Raw genomic sequence first — 17,637 nt, 5'->3', positions numbered from 1 at the left:
GAGCACCTGCCAGGAAGAGAGGAACCATGCTGTGCCTTGGATCACAGGAGGCTGGTGCTTACCCGAGTCCTTTAATGGGACTCAGTCGGTGGACACAGAACAGAGGACACAGTGACAGAAGTCCCAGGGGCAATAAGCCCTGCAGTTTTTGAATATGGAGTAGTCCTGGCTTCTAAGCACTGGGCTGAGATGCAGAACTGGGGTCCATCCCACCCCTTACCCCTGGCCCAGGGTCCCTCAATGATTTGACATTTCACATATACATCAGCCTCAATCCATCTAGTTTCTCAGGTCTAGGCTTCTCTGAGCTATGGGTGCTGACTTTGGGTAACCTTCCTCAATCAACAAGACCTGTTTGATCCTTTTAAGAGCAAGTTTGGAGGGGAACTGAAGCTGAAAACAGGATGATGAATGTCGCAGATCATGCTGGCAGTCCTGGGAAGCCTGGAATTTGCTCTCAGTGCTGTCTCAGTAGCCCACTTCCCTCAACTCTGCCACTGCCCAGTGGTCTTCCTCCAAGTATAGACTCTGGAAACTGTAGAGCTCAAGTGGACATTCCCAAGATACTACTTTATGATGTAAGGAGCCAGAAACCTTCACCCCTGCTCTAGTGGCTCTCTGGCTTCAGCTCCTGCCCTCCATACCCACCACTTTGGTGAGTGGACTAGCTCAGTGGTAGCACCGTTTCTCGCCACTGGCTTCTTTACCTACAAGGGATGGACCAAGTGCTCCTGAGATTTCATCCACTCATAGGATGGAGGAGGACTCTGTGGCCCTCCCATTCCTTGGCTCCAGGTCTGCCACTCCAGCTTTAGGAAGGGCCGAGATATCTCCAATTGAGCAGATGGTGTCCATGCCCCTCTCCTACCTCACCTTTCATGGCTCTGGCTTCAACACACCTTATACTCCTAGAACTTTGTCCCTCTCAGGTTGGTAGCACCCTCCAGCAGGGCCCTCCCCCTCTCCGCAGGTTGACTCCCTCCACTCCAAGCCCATTCCCACAGCCCTTCTTGGTTGGCTTCCTACACCAGTACCACCCAAGGCCACTTTTTTTTTTTTTTTTGGTTTTTTGAGACAGGGTTTCTCTGTGGTTTTGGAGCCTGTCCTGGAACTAGCTCTGTAGACCAGGCTGGTCTCGAACTCACAGAGATCTGCCTGCCTCTGCCTCCCAAGTGCTGGGATTAAAGGCGTGCGCCACCACCGCCCGGCTCACCCAAGGCCACTTTAAGACAGACCATGATTTCTGACCCCATGCCCTGGCACAGCATCCGCAACTCCATTCTAACTGGCCCCGAGGGGGACTAGTCTTCCCGTAAGGCTGTCTATTGTCCTCTTTGAGAAGCAGGGTTGTGCTGAACTGGTTTTAAGAGGCTTATGGTTTTCCAAGCCAGACTGTTGGGTGTGAGGGGCCAAGGGAGGGTGACATCACAGCACAGAGAAGGGGAATCTGACCTCCCTCAGGATGCTTTTGAGGGAGGTGACCTTGTGGATGAGGCTCAAAAGTGCACCCTTTCATTACAGGCAGGGCGAAGCTGGATGTGGCAGAGGAGAATGCAAGGGCAGTCAGAGGAGAGAGAACCCGGGCCCAAGAACCTAGGGAGTGGAAAAAGGTATCGAGAAACAAGAGGAGCTGTGGGAGTTGAGTCAAAGCAGAACAGGGACATCTCCTTGGTGCCCTAGAGTCATGCTGCAGACCAGGGACGCAGAAAAGGCTTGATGGGCAAAGGGCACAGGCTGGGCAAAGTGTGGTGCCCCAGCAGATGAACAGCCAGCCTCCTTTGAGGGTGGCCTGGAGAGGTGACCTGTGTATTTATTTACACAGGGAGGAGCGAGTCAACCCAACTTTACTTCAGGACTAATTCTTTCCTTCTGTTAGGTGTGAGTTCTTTATGAAGAGAGACAAGAAAGCAAAGCTCTAATGGGAGACCCTCAAGGCTAAGTTGCAGAGACAGTTCCTGTTTATGCCAGTGAGGGGCGCTTTCTAGAGCTGGGTAGAGGTGGGAGCTTCGGGCAGATGGCCTGGATTTTTCATGTTAGGAGGGCAGGCAGGAAGACTAAGATTCCCCCCTTCGTTCCTGATGCCAGGGTAGGGCAGGGGACACGAGCTTTTTGAGGATGTCGGCTTTAAACTGGAGGATACTGGTTTCCCACAGCTGTGGAAACGTGGGTGGGTAATATTGGTGGGAGGCGATGACAGAACGTATGGTGTGAAATTGTCACTGTGGCCCTGGGTCTCAGGTGGGAACTGCCATCTTCAGACACCTGAGTTTTTCAGTATCTTTGGCTCCTGGGGCGGGGACTCCAGGGCAGAAGCAGCTGAAACTGCTATTGAATGTCTGTGTCGTTGAAAGGTAACCATGGGGTCAAACTGAGGTTAAATTAGCAAATGTAATCACCCAGCTTTTTTTTTTATTCAGCCACTGTTTGCTTGGGTGGTGATGAAGATGTCGGGCCACTACATCAGAGTCAGAGGGAGTTGCAGTACGGGAGAGAGGCTCGGGGGAGACAGGGCCTGGTGGGTGGGCGTGCATCTCATCCTGCCCGGGGAGCTGGGCACCTGGGAAACCCTGGCTGCCCTAGCTGAGTCAGCGAGATCCTGAAGGGAAGAGGCGCCCAGCCCTGGCCGGCCGCTCCAGCCTCGCGGGCCTCGCGTGGCGTGGGGTAATTAGGTGCAGCACCCGCCCGCTTGGCTGCACGACGCGCGGGGGCGGGGACGCCGTCAAAGCGAGGCCTTCCCAAAAGATCGCGACCTGTTGTTTTTACTGGAAAAATAGGACCTCATGATCCCGCCACGACAAAGCGTGGGTCAGTAGGTGGGAGGGGTCTGGTCTAAGTGGCCGCACGCCCGAGGTCGCAGCAAAAAGGCTGGCCAAGTGACTCGAGTGGTAGAGTCGAAGCGCCGCACGGCGCGGGGCTTTTGTGTGGCGCGGGTTTCCTAGCCCAGCAACCGTGCTGATTGGCAGCGAGACGCTCTGAGGTGCTCAAGTAAGGGGACGTCCTCTCCTTCAGACCCCGCAGCCGGGGACCGCGGGGATCTTCCCGGAGACTGTTCGGCAAGCTCCAGCGAGCTGGGGCGTGGCGCCAAGACTTTCAAAAAACCCGCACAAGCCAAGAGCAGAATGTGTCGTTTGCTTCTAGCGCGCAAGCGGAGTCGCGCCCGCCTTCCTCTGCCCGGGCGCAGCGACCGCTTTCGTCTCTAGCGCCCTCCCGGGCCCCGGGAGAACAATGCCGGTCCTCTCCGCGCGCAGGAAGAGGCTGGCGAGCACGGCCGGGCCGCGGCGGCGGAGTGGACCCAGCCTGGCAGTCCGGTGGGTTCCTCCTTTCGGTCCAGAGCCGGACTCCGGTCGCGGCCGCGCACCGATGCGTCCCCAGGGGCCTACGTGCACTACCGCACGACGAGGGGCGAGCCGCGGTCCGAGGCTGCTCCCGGGACCTCCCGGAAGACACCTCCACCGCTGCAGTCCCGACCCTAGAGGGGCAGGCCGATCCTCCAGAGCCTGCGAGTTGGGGGCTAGAGCGGCCAGGCCTCTGGGCCGGGTCGAGTCCGGGCCGCCGACGGCTGCGTCACGCGAGGGGGCGGTGCTGCCACGGGCGGAGGCCGGAGCCGGAAGCGGAAGAGGCGCTCGGAGTGGGGAGTGGGGCCTAGCCGCAGCCGGAGCCTGGGAGACGGTGAGTATGGGCCCGAGCCTGTGGCCGGGCGGCTTGGGTGAGTCGGTGGGGACGGGCAAGCTGGTACGGGCACCTCGGCTCCCGGTCGGGTCTCGGCGTGTACCCTTTTCCCTTTTCGGCCCACGTCAGGCCGCGGTCCCGACCTCTCACCCCTGACCCGCCGCTTCTCTCCCGGAGGGCGGTCACTGTAGACCCCTTTTCTGGATCCCGCGGTGTTGGAGGCGGAGCCCAGGCGGCCTCCGAGGCGACTGGGAGCATCCCCGTCGGGCCCCGCGCCGGCCCGCCGGCTGGATTCGCGTCCGACATAAGCTAACCTGGAAAGGCTTTCCCTGCCCCGGGCTCGAGGCTTAGCCCGCAGACCTCCGTCGCGAGCCGCCTGGAGTTTGATTCTGGCTCAGGCTGGCCTTCCCTCTGGTCGCCGGGTCTTCCCTTGGCGGTTACGGAGAACGGGGCTCTGAGGTCCCCGGGATCCGGGCGGAAGGAAGGAACTCGAGTGAGGGCCTCCGGCCCCCTCGGTGTTTTGTTATGATGGAACCGCTCCATCCCGGAGAGTGGGTCAGACCAAGCCGGGAGTACAAGTGTCCAGGCTGCTCCTCGGTCCGGCCGGGAGCCTCTATGCTTTAGTTCCGGGTGCGGGTGCCCTGATGCTTGGGTGGGAATTGCTTGAGTCTGGCCCCCGTCAAGGCGGAGTTGGCGGCCTTCCAGCTTCCCTCCTCCGTGCCCTTGAAAAGGAGGAGCGTTTTGCCCGGTGGCAGCCGCAGCTTGCGAGGTGGCAGGTTTGAGGTTGCAGTGGTGGGGCACTGCCAGCCAAAAATAACCATGGGTCGCTGGGGTGGCAGGAATCCGGGAGGGCAGCCGCTGACCTGGCTGGCTGTTCTTCTTGTCAGCCCGGTTCTCTAGCCAAGAACAGCAGATGAGAAGCCATCCAGGCCTGTGCTCAGAGAAAAGCTGGCATCCTTAGCTTGGTTTCATTGGTCACATTGCCTTTTTTTCATTGTGCAGAGCCTCCCAATGCATAATTGTGGTGCTTAAGTTTTAAAAAGCCTCTCTACTGAGGTCTCAAGAAATCGGAGGGAATTTATGAGAAATGGGCCCAAGAGCCCTGGCTGGGATGACGTGGAACACCTGGTAGTTCCTATATTTCACCTGCCCGGGCTGTCGCAAGGGAGGTGATCTTCATTGCTACCCTATACGTTGTACTTTATGACCGTCATACCAGGCCTTCTTTGCCTGTCTGGGAGGTCTTATCTGCGTTTTCCAGGCATTGGAACTGAGCTCGAAAGTGACTTGTATAAATAAGGCCACAGGGCCAGTAAGTGGCAGCACTGGGATTGAGTTCAGGGTTTTCTGCCAAAACTTCCTACCGGCTCCCATGGAAAGGATTATAAATTGTGCCATTCATCATAACGCTGAGTGTTAACCCGGAGCCTTCTCAGACTGTCTTACTTCTTGAGGCCCAAACCTGTGCTAGGCTTTTGACTTCATAGGGCAGATATACTTAATTCTTACAGAACCTGCAAGAGATTATTTCCTTCTTTCAAGAGGAGGCCGAAGCTCAGAGTGGTGTAATAACTTGCCCAAAGGCAAACAGTGGTAGTGGCATGGATTAGGTTGACATTGAACTCTGAAGCTGTGACTTTCCACTCAAGTAGACATATGGTCATAAAAATTTTCTAGGTCCCAGAAGGAAAACGTTGCCTGGTGTATATTAGACCACATTACTACATCCTCCAGATGAGTCTTTGTCTGCCTGATGAGGATGGGCAGGTCCACACTTGCCTTGTGGGAAGATATGTGCCCTGGCCAGTAGGATGTCTTTTGGGTCAATTAGTGAGACATGAAATACTGTTTTCAGGACACAGGTTGAGCACTTGCCTTAAGGTAATTGGGGGAAAAATGAAAACAGCAACATTATTTAGACGATTGGGAAAAAATGAAAACAGAAACATTCAGACGATTGTGAAAATAACAAATCTACCGATTTTATGTAGTGTTTATCTCCAAGGATTTCTGGGTGGCCCAGACTTTTCACATGGAGGATTACTAGTGGGGAGATAGAAGGCAGTGCCTTTAAGTTCTCCAGAGGCTCCCAGAGGTTTAGATGAATTGGCCTCCCTGTCCTGCGTATACACAAGTAGCTGTTTCAGTTTTGGATTATGCTGGTGAGATGAAGCAACCTTGATGGATTTGTTTAAAAGATGCTTGGCCAGGCAAGCCTAGAACTGCAAGACTAGAGGTTGGGTGTGAGCAATTGCCGGCTTGGGAAGCAAACAAGCAGTGTGGGCTCTTGCCTGGCCATCTGGTGGAGAAAATGTGAAGGGGCAGGATATGTGTGAAAAGGGTACCAGCCTCATGTAGCCATCTTCCTCAACTGGTTGCTGATCCAGCTTGAGAGTCTCCTCTATTGATATCAGTCCTCAGCTAGGGATAGTGAATGGGAAGCCTGCTTCTGCTTCCAAATGTAGACCTGCAGCCACCTCTTGGCATCTAACCAGCAGCACAGGAAACAGTGCTGTTAGGGGGAGCTAGGCGGGATGGCAGTGATAGTGTTGGTTTAAGGCGAAGCATTTGGCATAGGTCTGAGTTGGTCTGAGGGCCACTAAAATGTACCTCAGGCAAGCAGCTTAAATTCTCCGAGGTGTGTGGCATCTTCCTGGGCTGAGACTGGATGGGCCAACAAGGGCTGGGCAGGTCCTCTGGGCCTATACTCACTTGGCTAGACCCTGGTAGAGGTAGGGAATATTGATGAGATATTGTGTCTTTGCTCAAGAGTCAGTGTTCTCATTTCTACTGTGACTCGTCACTGGCTTAAGAGTTTTCAACTTCTTTGAGTTGAATCCAGTTCAGTGCCTTAGCCGGGCAGCTTTCAGTTTCTGAAACCAGTACATTGGCTCCATGCCACCAGTTCTTTAGCTCCAGACTCCTGGTATATTTAGATATAGTAGGAAGAAATTGAGCGAAGAAGCTCTTTCCCCCTGCCCTTGGAATCTCTGTGGCAGTGCTCAGCATTCCTCTAAGAGCTCTACTTCTGTATGTGGACCCTGCTCACCTGGCTCAAATGTTTAGGCCCCTAGGCCGTGCTGGGGAGGCACCTGTTTGTTTACTCACTGGCAAAGGAGAGTCACCCATTGTATGCTGTTCTGTCACTGTGACCTCAGAGTTCTTTACTTCATAAACTCCTGGGGGGGGGGGGGGAGGCTGCCGCTAAATAGAACAATGGGCCTCTTCTTCAGGAGCACCTGGCTGCACCAGGCAGCCCTGTGACTGGAAGCAGTGAGCTGTGTGCTGAGCAGGGCTTTCTCTTTCTTGTGGCCTAGATGCATCACTGTAAGCGATACCGTTCCCCAGAGCCAGACCCGTACCTGAGCTACCGCTGGAAGAGGAGGCGGTCTTACAGTCGGGAACATGAAGGTAGACTACGATACCCATCCCGAAGGGAGCCTCCCCCAAGGAGATCACGGTCCAGAAGGTGAGTGGGAGCTGGGTTGGAGGAAGTTCTTCTTTCCTCAGCTAGATGAGCAGATGCCCAAAGACTCTGGTGGCCTTAGGTTCCTTTAGGTGACTGCCTCTGCCCAGATGCCCATGGACCCTTGTCACAATCTCTGGGCTGCTTGCCTACCCGTATTTGTGTTTCCTGGCTTCAGTAGAAGCCACTTTTCTTGTCCTGTCTTTGTCACAAAATGATCCTCCTCCTTCTGTATTTTCTAGGCCACCCAACTGTGAGCCTTCCTCAGTGGGAAGTAGAACATTGTCCTAGCCTTAGAAAGACTGCTCCTAAGTCCTATCTGAGTCCCCAGACCAAGTAATAGTTGTACCAGACTAGTCAACTCTGTCACTGTTGGAGGCCCTTCCCTGTGCTCGCTTGCTATTTCTACTTCTTCCTCCTGTGGCACTGGAAGGACACTGTTATTACCCAAGGCTCTGAGAGTAAGCTTGGTACCTTTGCTCCTTCTCCCTGCTCACTTCCCTTAGCATGGATGTTTCAGCTCTGACAGACTTTCCTTGAGAGTCTTTGCAGGGGCCTTGCAAAGAAAGGCCTCTTGCCTGCTGGCAGGAACCCAGCTGGTAGGGCCCTTCTTGACTCATGTCCCCACCCCCTCTTGGCAGCCATGACCGCCTACCTTACCAGCGGAGATACCGCGAGCACCGTGACAGCGATACATACCGGTGTGAGGAGCGGAGCCCATCCTTTGGAGAGGACTGCTATGGGTCTTCACGTTCTCGACATCGAAGACGGTCACGAGAGAGGGGGCCATACCGTACCCGCAAACATGCCCACCACTGTCATAAACGTCGTACCAGGTCTTGTAGCAGCGCCTCCTCGGTGAGTGGTGGCCAGAGTGTGCTAACAGGGGCCTAAAGGCCTCATCTCTTTCTAGCCTTCTCTCAGGCTGGCTGGTCTGGGTGAGTACTGGCAGCCCTGTGCATACACACCATTGTGTGTGCACATATGTGTGCGTGTGCGTGTTTGGTACAGGGCTGAGCAAGGATGTTATGCCCTCTATCTTCTGGCCCCTTGCCAGTGGTAACTGTAGGGGCTCTGGCTCCGGCGCTGGCTGGTTTCCAGCCTGTCTGTGTCTACCCACTGTTCCAGACCTAGGCTACATGGTACACATGTCTGGGACACACTCCTCAGGAATTGTACTAAGATTGATGGTTTGGAGTTATACGGCCTGGTCTTTTTCATATCAGGTCTTGTCCCCTTCCAAACTTCCCCCCAACTCCCCGCACTTAGCTAAGTACTTTGAGTGCGGACTTGACCACCTCTGCCGCCTTACCTCACAGCCCCCCTCTCCCAGAGTACTAGAGTCTCCATCACCCAATGAAAAAGGGACACTTTACCAGTCAGAATTTTTTTTTAACTTTTTAAATGCTGGGAGTCCAACCGAGAGCCAACACGTACTAGGCAAGTGCTCCACCACTGATGTATGTCACACCCTGGTTCCCACACTTCCTCTTTGTTTTTTGAAAATCTTGTTATGTATCTAGGTTGGCCTAAAACTCCTGATCCTTTTGCCTCTATTTCCTGAGTTTCTAGCCCTTTCTTTTTTTGATATGGATCTTGAATTTCTGTGTTGAGCCGTCTAAGCTGCTGGTCTGTAAGCGTATATCACTTTGCCCTGTCAGTCAGTTCTCTTCTGCTTTGTTCCTTGATAGGTGAGGCACTTATGATGAGGAGAGGCAGCCATTTGTGTGCTGGGGCACCTAGGCCTCACCTTGTTGCTGACCACTTAAAAACAGAGGTTGGCCAGCATTCCAGGGTGGTGGGTTGAACAGACCAAGAGTCCACACTGTACTCAATCCCATGGAAAAGTCCACATGTGTGTTTCTGAGGTTATGTGCTGTCTTCTCTTCTCCCCATCTCTTCTCCCCATGCTGTCCTCCTGGCCAAGAGGCCTCTGAATAGTAGTGGTGGGTTCAGTGGAGGTATCTTCTTTGCCCAGTCTCTGTGACTTGAGTGGCATGGGTTGAAGGTTGACTCTTGTAAGTGAATCCAGCATGGCCTGTGGCCTCACACAGTGCCACACGCTGCCACTGGATGGCAGTGTAAGTCTGTTTGCTCTGCTTATTTAGGGTGCCCTCTGTTGTTGTGGGACGGGTGTGGCTTATGAGTGGCACAAGTCCTAAGGCCAGGCCAGGAGCTGGCTTGGGGCCTGAAGGTCGGCTGTCCTAGAGGATCTCAGCCAGGCTCATTTCCTGCTGGAGGCTGGTGGCAGGAGGACTGCTGGCAGAAGGCTGTTTCTGGTAGTTGCTTAAGTCTGGCCAAGGATGTCATGTGGGGGCAGGTGGTAGCTTGGTTTTACGTGGCAGCTGTTGAACATGTTGTGAGGCTGTGTGGGCGAACAGAAGCAGGCAAGGACAGGCTGAGCATGCTGTTGCTGCAGAAGCCAGGATAGCCCTCAGATCAGTCCTGAAGGTTGGACCCAGGTTGGGCCAGCGCCTTTTTGCGCCGTCCACTCTCCCTGCGTCTTCAGCTCTGGCCAAAGTCATGGGAGGGTCAGGGCGGGGGAGACTCAGAAGAGGAGGGAGTCAGGGCTGTGGCTGTCCTTGGGGCCTGGCCCCTCTGTGTCAGAGGCTGGACATCTTTCTGAGCATTTGTGGCACTCTTCTTAGAGATAATGTCCGAGTTTTCTTACATACCTGTAGCTGTTTTTGCTTTTCTGTTTTGAAGTCAGTTTGTGTCTTGACGTGTCCCTTGCAATATCCCTATCGTTATATATGCTGTGTGCCTTATGAAATGCTGGGATCTGGAAAATCCAACCAACCAACCCACCGGCTCCTCACCGTCTCCACCTCTGCCTTTGACTGACACCTCAATCTGTCAATCGGAACCGCCTACCATGCGATTGGTCGGATGGCGTTTCGGGGGGCGGTGCATGCAGAGAAGCCAACAGAGCAGTAAGCGCAGCAGCCGGAGTGTGGAAGATGACAAGGAGGGTCACCTGGTGTGCCGGATCGGCGATTGGCTCCAAGAGCGATGTACAGCCACCTTTCGTAAAACTTTACCTCTCTACTTTCTACCCCCCTTGTTAGATGAGACCTCTCCTGCGTGGAGGGGCCCTAGTGCGCGTGGCGCCTTAGTGGGGCCACCAGTAATTGCCTGAATGACACAGACACTAGCAACTTCTGTTTTTAAGAGTGTAGCAGTGAGCAAGAACCTTTGTTGTTTTTGAGGATTTGAATGCTGTGAACTTGCAGGAGCTGCCAGACTCCCGCCCTCCAGACTCTGATGCCCAGCTTCTTCTCTCTCACAGATGAGATCGTGGGGAACCTGGGTGAAGGAACCTTTGGCAAGGTGGTGGAGTGCTTGGACCATGCCAGGTGAGCATGCAGGGGCAGCATAGCCAGCTCTGGGTGTGAGCATGCTTGGAAGAGCTAGTTTGAGGCTCCTCAGGGTGTAGCTCTTTTTTGGGGGTAGCATCAGTGCCGATGTATGTGCTGGGTTTTACTAATCTCATGAAGTAAGGGAGAAATTCATGAGATTTGACAGGCATGTGACATCGCTGCCCAAGAACTTCTGATTAATAGGTGCCTCTGCCCTTTATGAGCTGTGGCATTGATAACCAGGCAGGGCCAAGGCCTGGCTTCTGTGGCGTGGCCTGGAACTGCATCCCATGAGCTTTTAGAGATTTTTGGTCAGGCTGCATCTCTTTTTTCTGGTTTCTTGGGCAGAGAAAAGGACAGCTATAAAAGGATCTGGGAACCTATAAGGAATTCAAAGGGAGTCAATACAGGGCCAGTGGAGGTGGAATTCAGTTCTTCCAACAGCCCTGGAATGAGTTATATCTGTGTTGTGTCAGGGTTGGGGGGTACACCTTGTTTCAGAAGTCTAAAGTAGAGGGCTCGCCTCCCTCTCTGTCAGAAGGATGAGAGTGCTGCCGGCCTGGCCTTATGCTGCCTTTGCTCCTGCCATGTCTGCATGAGAGGTTCCAGGGCCAGATGAGGGACATGAAACTCTGGCCTTCACATCTAGCATCTGCTGCCCACCCTAGTGGGTCAAGGGCCTTTTTTGGTTTTTCGAGACAAGGTTCCTCTGTAACTTTGGAGCCTGTCCTGGAACTAGCTCTTGTAGACCAGGTTGGCCTCAAACTCACAGAGATCCACCTGCCTCTGCCTCCCAAGTGCTGGGATTAAAGGCATGCGCCACCACTGCCCAGCTTGTGACTAGGGTCTTGACTAGTTCATGTTGACTTGGTCCAGATTACAGAGGCAGTGCCTGTCTGTGTCATTCTACTGAGGCCAAATCACTCCCTCCGGTCCTAGCGGTGAACACATATCCCCTCATCATCTGCAAGACTAGAATCCTTGCTTTCTTCCCTGTAGCCGTAGGTGAGAGGCAACCCTCTGGGAACCAGTTGTTCCTTCCTTACTAACCTCTAATTGCTTTAGTGCATTAGCTAAAGAGTGCTGGTGCTCTCGTTTGAGCCATGCCAGCCACTGCTTCAGAGATGAAGCATTAACATCCTCTGTGGCGTCCCAAGTTAGACCTCAGTCTTTGATGACGAGCTGGGCTGTTCATGGTTCTCCCACATTAAGTGGGCTTCTTAGAAAGGACCATTGAACCCAAAGTCAGCTGTGAGATGAAGTGCTAATGTGACCGAGAAGCTTTCCTCTGCTCCCAGTTTCCATTTAAATGCTTGTTCATCCACCATGACCCCCAAGAATGAGTATAGGAACATATATGCACTGTCTTGTGACCAGATGTAGACATGACCAATCCAAGAACTGTGATACAGGAAGACAGCTACTAATGTGTGAACTGTTCTTTGAAGCTGGGGGTGGGATATAAGCCTCTGAAGTCACTAAAGGACAGACATGAGGTCTTGGGAACCTTTAAAGAATTCAAAGGGAGTCAATACAGGGCCAGTGGAGGTAGAATTCGGCTCTGCCAACAGCCCTGACAGACAACTGTGTGGGTGTGTGGCAGGGGGCAGCTTGTTTCAGAAGTCTGAAGTAGTGACCTCTCTTCAGCCTGCACTGCCCAAGAAACGAGAAAAATGGATGAGGGCTGGCAGAGCAGGGAATTCTGAAGTTGTCTTTGCCTATGGGTCTATGAACCTGTTCCCAGCATCAATGCCATCCCTTGAAGCACCAGAGGGTATACCCTGGTGGGCCAGGGCCACCTCATCTTAGGTCTCCACTGGCACCTGAATACTAGCTCTCATTGACAAGTCTTGGCAACCCAGCTTGGCATGTTTCCTTGTCTGGTCACATCCTACAAATGGCCTGCTAGGGTGGGGTAGAGCATGAAGGGTAGAGCAACAACAGTGGAACTCCCATGGGACACTGAGAAACTTCCTGGCCCTCTGTAGCTGGTGGGAAATGCTGATGTAGTTAGTTAGTTGGGGGAAGGACCTGGATTAGAGTGTAGTGTAGGGAGTGGCCCAGGCTTCCAGTGAAGAAGTGGGGCCTACAGGAGGGTAGGTTATCAGATAAGCTTCCAGGGACTGGGGTTGGTCAGGATTGGCCTCGACTCTTCTGCCTAGAAGTTTCTCAGATCCTAAAGGCATATGTCAGCATGGAAACCAAGAGAGTCCATACAGATGCCAGGGGGTCTTGGATGGTGAGCAGAGGTCTGGTGTTGCTTTAACAGGTTGTACCTCAAGTATAAACACTGCCTCAGAATCTGGTTTATGTAGTGGTATTGAGTTGCTGGGTTTCAGGAAAGGATAGCATGCTGGGCACTTGGCTGATGAGAGCCTTCATGTCTTTCCTGATCTACAGAGGGAAGTCACAGGTTGCCCTGAAGATTATCCGTAATGTGGGCAAGTACCGGGAGGCTGCTCGTCTAGAAATTAATGTTCTCAAGAAAATCAAGGAGAAGGACAAAGAGAATAAGTTGTGAGTATCTACAAGGAGTGAGAGGGGATCACTCAGTGGGGTAGCATCCTCTAGTTCCAGCTGCCCGAGCACCCAGGGATTTCTCAGTGTCTTACAGGAGCTTGGTACTGCTTTCTCAAAACACTCAGTAGGGGAGTGTGACAGGGTTCTTTCTGGAAAGAGCCCTTGGACTTCAGGCTCTATCTAATCTGGCTTTGTGTTCTGAAGTCGTCCTAGTCCTGCATTTATGAGTTAGGGACTTCACAGGTTTGTGACGCTTGTTTGGACACTTATAGAGCTTTTCTTTGGCAGATAGATAGATACCAAGCACTTCACTGTGCTACACTCAACAGAGGGGATGTACCTGCCCAGACCCTCAAGAAGCTTAGTAGTACCCGGAGGCCTGTGTTGTACTGGTGTAATTCTATCTCCCCCTCGTAACTGGCAGGGCTGCTTACCATTCCAGCCATGGGTGAGCTGAGCCCAAAGTTAAAGTCCCTCCACACAGTAGGAAGTTAATTTCTCGCTCAGAGCCCATCTGTGTGATAGTAGATTGAGACACGTGCTCTGTTGCATCGTATCATGGTATGCAAAACAATGTTGAGTCAGGTGAGTCGGAGCTTGAACCCCACCTATCCTTTTTTCTTCTAGCCTGTGTGTCCTGATGTCTGACTGGTTCAACTTCCATGGTCATATGTGCATCGCCTTTGAGCTCCTAGGCAAGAACACCTTTGAGTTCCTGAAGGAGAACAACTTCCAGCCTTACCCCCTACCACATGTCCGGCACATGGCCTACCAGCTCTGCCATGCCCTTAGATGTAAGTGCCCATTGGTGGTTGGAGCATGGAGTACTTTGTTCTCAAAACAAAGTCACCTAGTGGTCTTGCCACCCTCTGTTTCCTCTAGCACACTGTTGTTGGTTCTGCAAGGTCTCTTAAGCCTAGGGCCCCTGGCTGAAAGGTTCTTCTATCTTCAGATAGGAATCTCCGTGTGAGGCTAGAGGGACCACATGTGCCAGGCTCTTCCCCAAGTGCTTAGGAAGAAAAGAGAAAGTGCTCTAGAAGTTGCCTAGCTACTGACCTTGCCTTCACCTTCATAGAAGAGGAAAAGGTAGAAAGTGGACCTGACAGGCTCCTGCTACCCAGAGACCTCTGTCACTCATCTATCCACCAACCTTGAAGAGCAGCTTTGCTGGAACCCAGTGCTCAGTGCACTGTAGGACTTAGGTAGAAAGGCAGCTTGGAAAGTGACAAGGCCTAGAGCTAAGATTCGCAGGCCTTAGTACCTTAGGTGATGGGGAAAAGAACCAAGTAAGGGGCACAGTTCTGCAAAGGTCTAGACTGCCTTGGGAGCATCTTACAGGCCAAATGGGAACATTGAGGTTGAAAAGTAGAAAGTGACAGTGATTGGATGCAGAAGACTTTCCTTCCCCGGGATGGCTTCATAGGCATGCTTTCCAACAGTCACACTTTGGTGCAGTGAGCCATTATATAGCTAGTACTGAGGAGAGGACTCACTAATGTGGCTTCAGTGAGATGGTAAGGCTCTGCCTCTCTAGAGAGTGGTGGAGGGGTTTTCTGATGGAAAGCATTCTTTCCTTCCCTGTCTTCTGAAGGATTATGAAGAGGCCTTACAGAACTGGGCTAGGGTTGTAAGTGAGCAGCTCTGGCCACAAGCTGGTGGGCAAGCCTAGGGTCTCAATATGTGCTTCTCTCTCCTCTAGTTCTACACGAGAACCAGCTGACCCACACAGACTTGAAGCCAGAGAACATCTTGTTTGTGAATTCTGAGTTTGAAACCCTCTACAATGAGCACAAGGTAGAGCACTGACTGGGTGGGCAAGAGTGTGGCCCTGCTCCAAGGTAGGTCACCTACCTGGGCAGACTGACCTAGCTGGCCTGCCTTGCATTCAGAGCTGCGAGGAAAAGTCAGTGAAGAACACCAGCATCCGAGTGGCAGACTTTGGCAGTGCCACATTTGACCACGAACATCACACCACCATTGTGGCTACCCGTCACTATCGCCCACCTGAGGTGATCCTTGGTGAGTGTCTTCATAGCCTCCAGTATTGTTTACACTGGGCAGTTGTCAGAATGAATAGCTGGATGTGGTGGCACACATCTGTAATCCAAGATTTTAGAAGGCAGAAAAGAACAGTTTAAACCAGCCTTGGCTATATGAGACCCTGTCTCAAAGCGAGGCATATGGTAAACAGTACTAATCAATCTCCTGCCCGGACTGGACAATATCTAAGACACCAAGGTAGACTTGGTGTTAGTCAGAAACAGCCTTGTTAGTGGGGCTTGGGCAAGAGCTATGCCAGCTAGGATGGCAGCTTCCTGGGAATGTAGGGTGTTGAGTCTCACATCTTGCCATCTTGGCTTACAGAGCTGGGCTGGGCACAGCCCTGTGATGTCTGGAGTATTGGCTGTATTCTCTTCGAGTACTACCGTGGCTTTACCCTCTTCCAGGTATAGTACTGGGTTGGTGGGCTGTAGGGCACATGGTCAAGAAGCTGTGTGGTTAAGGAATTGATACCTTCCATCCCTACCAGTTCATGTGAATCTAGACTCTTAGGGGTTGTAGTTGCTCAGGGCAAGGAATCAGTTAAGAGTCTAAAGCAGGTAGGGAGAATTTCATCCAGGAAAAGACTGGGTACAGATTCTGTCTGGGCAAGAACTTATCATAGCAATCCTGTGGCATGAAGAACCAACCTGGTGTGCAATCAGCCAGCCAGGTCCACTTATTGGGCTGAAAAACATGAGTCCAGCCCTGGTTCTAGGCCTGTGGGATGCCACCAGGTTGTGTTGAGACAGTTTTCCTCTCCTGGAGTGGGGAGCTTTTGGCCCGTCTTTTCTCACCCTTTACTCTTCCAAAATGGGCAGAAGTTGGACTTAATTCTTACTTGCTCTATCCCTGATCTTCTGCAGACTCATGAAAACAGAGAACACTTGGTTATGATGGAGAAGATCCTAGGGCCCATCCCATCACACATGATCCACCGTACCAGGTAAGAAGTCTCCATGGCTCTGGGTCAGCTGGTTACCAGAGACACAGCCTTTGCCAAGTATTCCTGTGGTTCTCCCAGCTCCTCATAACCTTTACTGTATGTTCCTCAAACCTGTCTGGTAAAAGCTGTTGCCCCTACTAACCTTTGCAGGGTCAGGCTAACACCTATTTTCTGTCCCTGTTGCTACCTGAAGACTGCCAGAAACCACTTTTTCCCCACCTCCCACCTAAGTCCAGACCTGAGGGCTTCCACTCCTTGATTCCTTTTTTTCCCTTGTCTTTCTAGGAAGCAGAAATATTTCTACAAAGGGGGCCTGGTTTGGGATGAGAACAGCTCTGATGGGCGGTATGTGAAGGAGAACTGCAAACCTCTGAAGGTCAGTTTCTGGCTCCCCCAGCTCAGCTCACTCAAGGAGACCCCAGGCATTGGGCAAACAAGCAGTAGAGACAGGATGGGCAGCCAACAGCTGCCTGATCATATCAGTTCTCTGTGAGGGAGCACCCAAGACTACTGGGTACTTGCAGTAAGGCTTTCTGCAAGCTGCCCGAGGCGCCCTTAGCCTTGCCCCTTTCCACAGGGGGCTGAGAATGTAATGGGGAACATACCAGAAGAGCCAGCTGTCAGACTGCTGCTTCCTGTCTCCTTCTCTTCTCTGAATTTTGGGAAGAACTAGGCAGGACTAAGGCAAGAGGGAAGGAAAACCTAGATGTGGCCAGGAGGACTGTCAACTGTTATTTGGTACCTGGCCAAGTGCATTTTGCAGAGATGATTTCTACCCATCCATTAGAACTTTGCATGTGGGGTAGAAGCACCAACCCAGCAAGATCTCACCCGGTAGCCTAAGTTCTGAGCATGAAAGGAAAGGAGTTGTTCTGTCCTGGAGGGCAGAAGTAGTCCTCGAAGGAGGCATACTTGCCTCCTTGACCCATCCCAGCAAGGCATCCCAGAGGCAAGGGGACTGCGTGGCTTCCCACAACCGTGCTATCACACTGAGGCACCTTGTGTCCTTGAGCAGAGTTACATGCTCCAGGACTCCCTGGAGCATGTGCAGCTGTTTGACCTGATGAGGAGGATGTTAGAATTCGACCCTGCTCAGCGCATCACACTGGCAGAAGCTTTGCTGCATCCCTTCTTTGCTGGCCTGACCCCTGAGGAGCGGTCCTTCCACAGCAGCCGTAACCCCAGCAGATGACAAGTGCAGGCCAGCATACGAAGAGTTGGAGAGCTGGACTGGGCTCCTGGCCCCTTTTCTCCAGCTTCTCCCACTGGCCTCCGAGCCAGGGCCACCGATGAACAGTGCAATGTGAAGGAAGGCAAGGAGCCTGCAAGGGACGGGGGGATGTGGTGCCCAGCTGCCAGAAAGCACAGATTGGACCCAAGCTATTTATATGTTGTAAAGTTATAATAAAGTGTTTCTTACTGTTTGTAACCCCCTGGTACCAGTGTGTCCATCTCCAGGCTCCTTGCCTTCTCCCTTCTCTGACTGACTTATTAATAAAGTCTTTCTTAGCAGCTCAGCTTGTGGAAAGCTAAGTGTGGGTTGGGCCAGACACAGAAAGGCAAGCCAATGAGTAAACGGGAACATCTTCTAGGGCAGCAGTTCTCAACCTTGGGGCCCAACAACTCTTTCATACAGG

General features: G+C 52.6%; 1 protein-coding gene across 4 annotated transcripts; it reads left to right on the top strand.

The window, feature by feature from the left end:
- The first annotated feature begins 3,135 nt into the window (after nt 1–3,135).
- Nucleotides 3,136–17,502, top strand: Clk3 (CDC like kinase 3). 4 transcript variants are annotated; one of them, XM_057766822.1, is made up of 13 exons: nt 3,136–3,669; nt 6,987–7,138; nt 7,777–7,993; nt 10,053–10,149; nt 10,425–10,491; nt 12,895–13,011; nt 13,642–13,808; nt 14,714–14,808; nt 14,904–15,033; nt 15,379–15,461; nt 15,921–16,000; nt 16,286–16,376; nt 17,016–17,502. In XM_057766822.1, the coding sequence occupies exons 1-13, from the start codon at nt 3,226–3,228 to the stop codon at nt 17,190–17,192; spliced, it is 1,917 nt and encodes a 638-aa protein (XP_057622805.1). In that variant the 5' UTR covers nt 3,136–3,225; the 3' UTR covers nt 17,193–17,502. The 4 variants fall into 4 exon arrangements, with proteins under 4 accessions (XP_057622805.1, XP_057622808.1, XP_057622807.1 ...); XM_057766825.1 differs by lacking the exon at nt 3,136–3,669 and adding an exon at nt 3,686–3,706 and having other exon boundaries at nt 17,016–17,499; XM_057766824.1 differs by lacking the exon at nt 3,136–3,669 and adding an exon at nt 3,896–4,299 and having other exon boundaries at nt 17,016–17,499.
- Nucleotides 17,503–17,637: the final 135 nt, after the last annotated feature.

This window comes from Chionomys nivalis, chromosome 4 (genome assembly GCF_950005125.1).
Source record: "Chionomys nivalis chromosome 4, mChiNiv1.1, whole genome shotgun sequence".
NCBI lineage: Eukaryota > Metazoa > Chordata > Mammalia > Rodentia > Cricetidae > Chionomys > Chionomys nivalis.
Note: the sequence above shows the minus strand (reverse complement) of the source record. Positions and strands in the feature narration are given on the sequence as shown.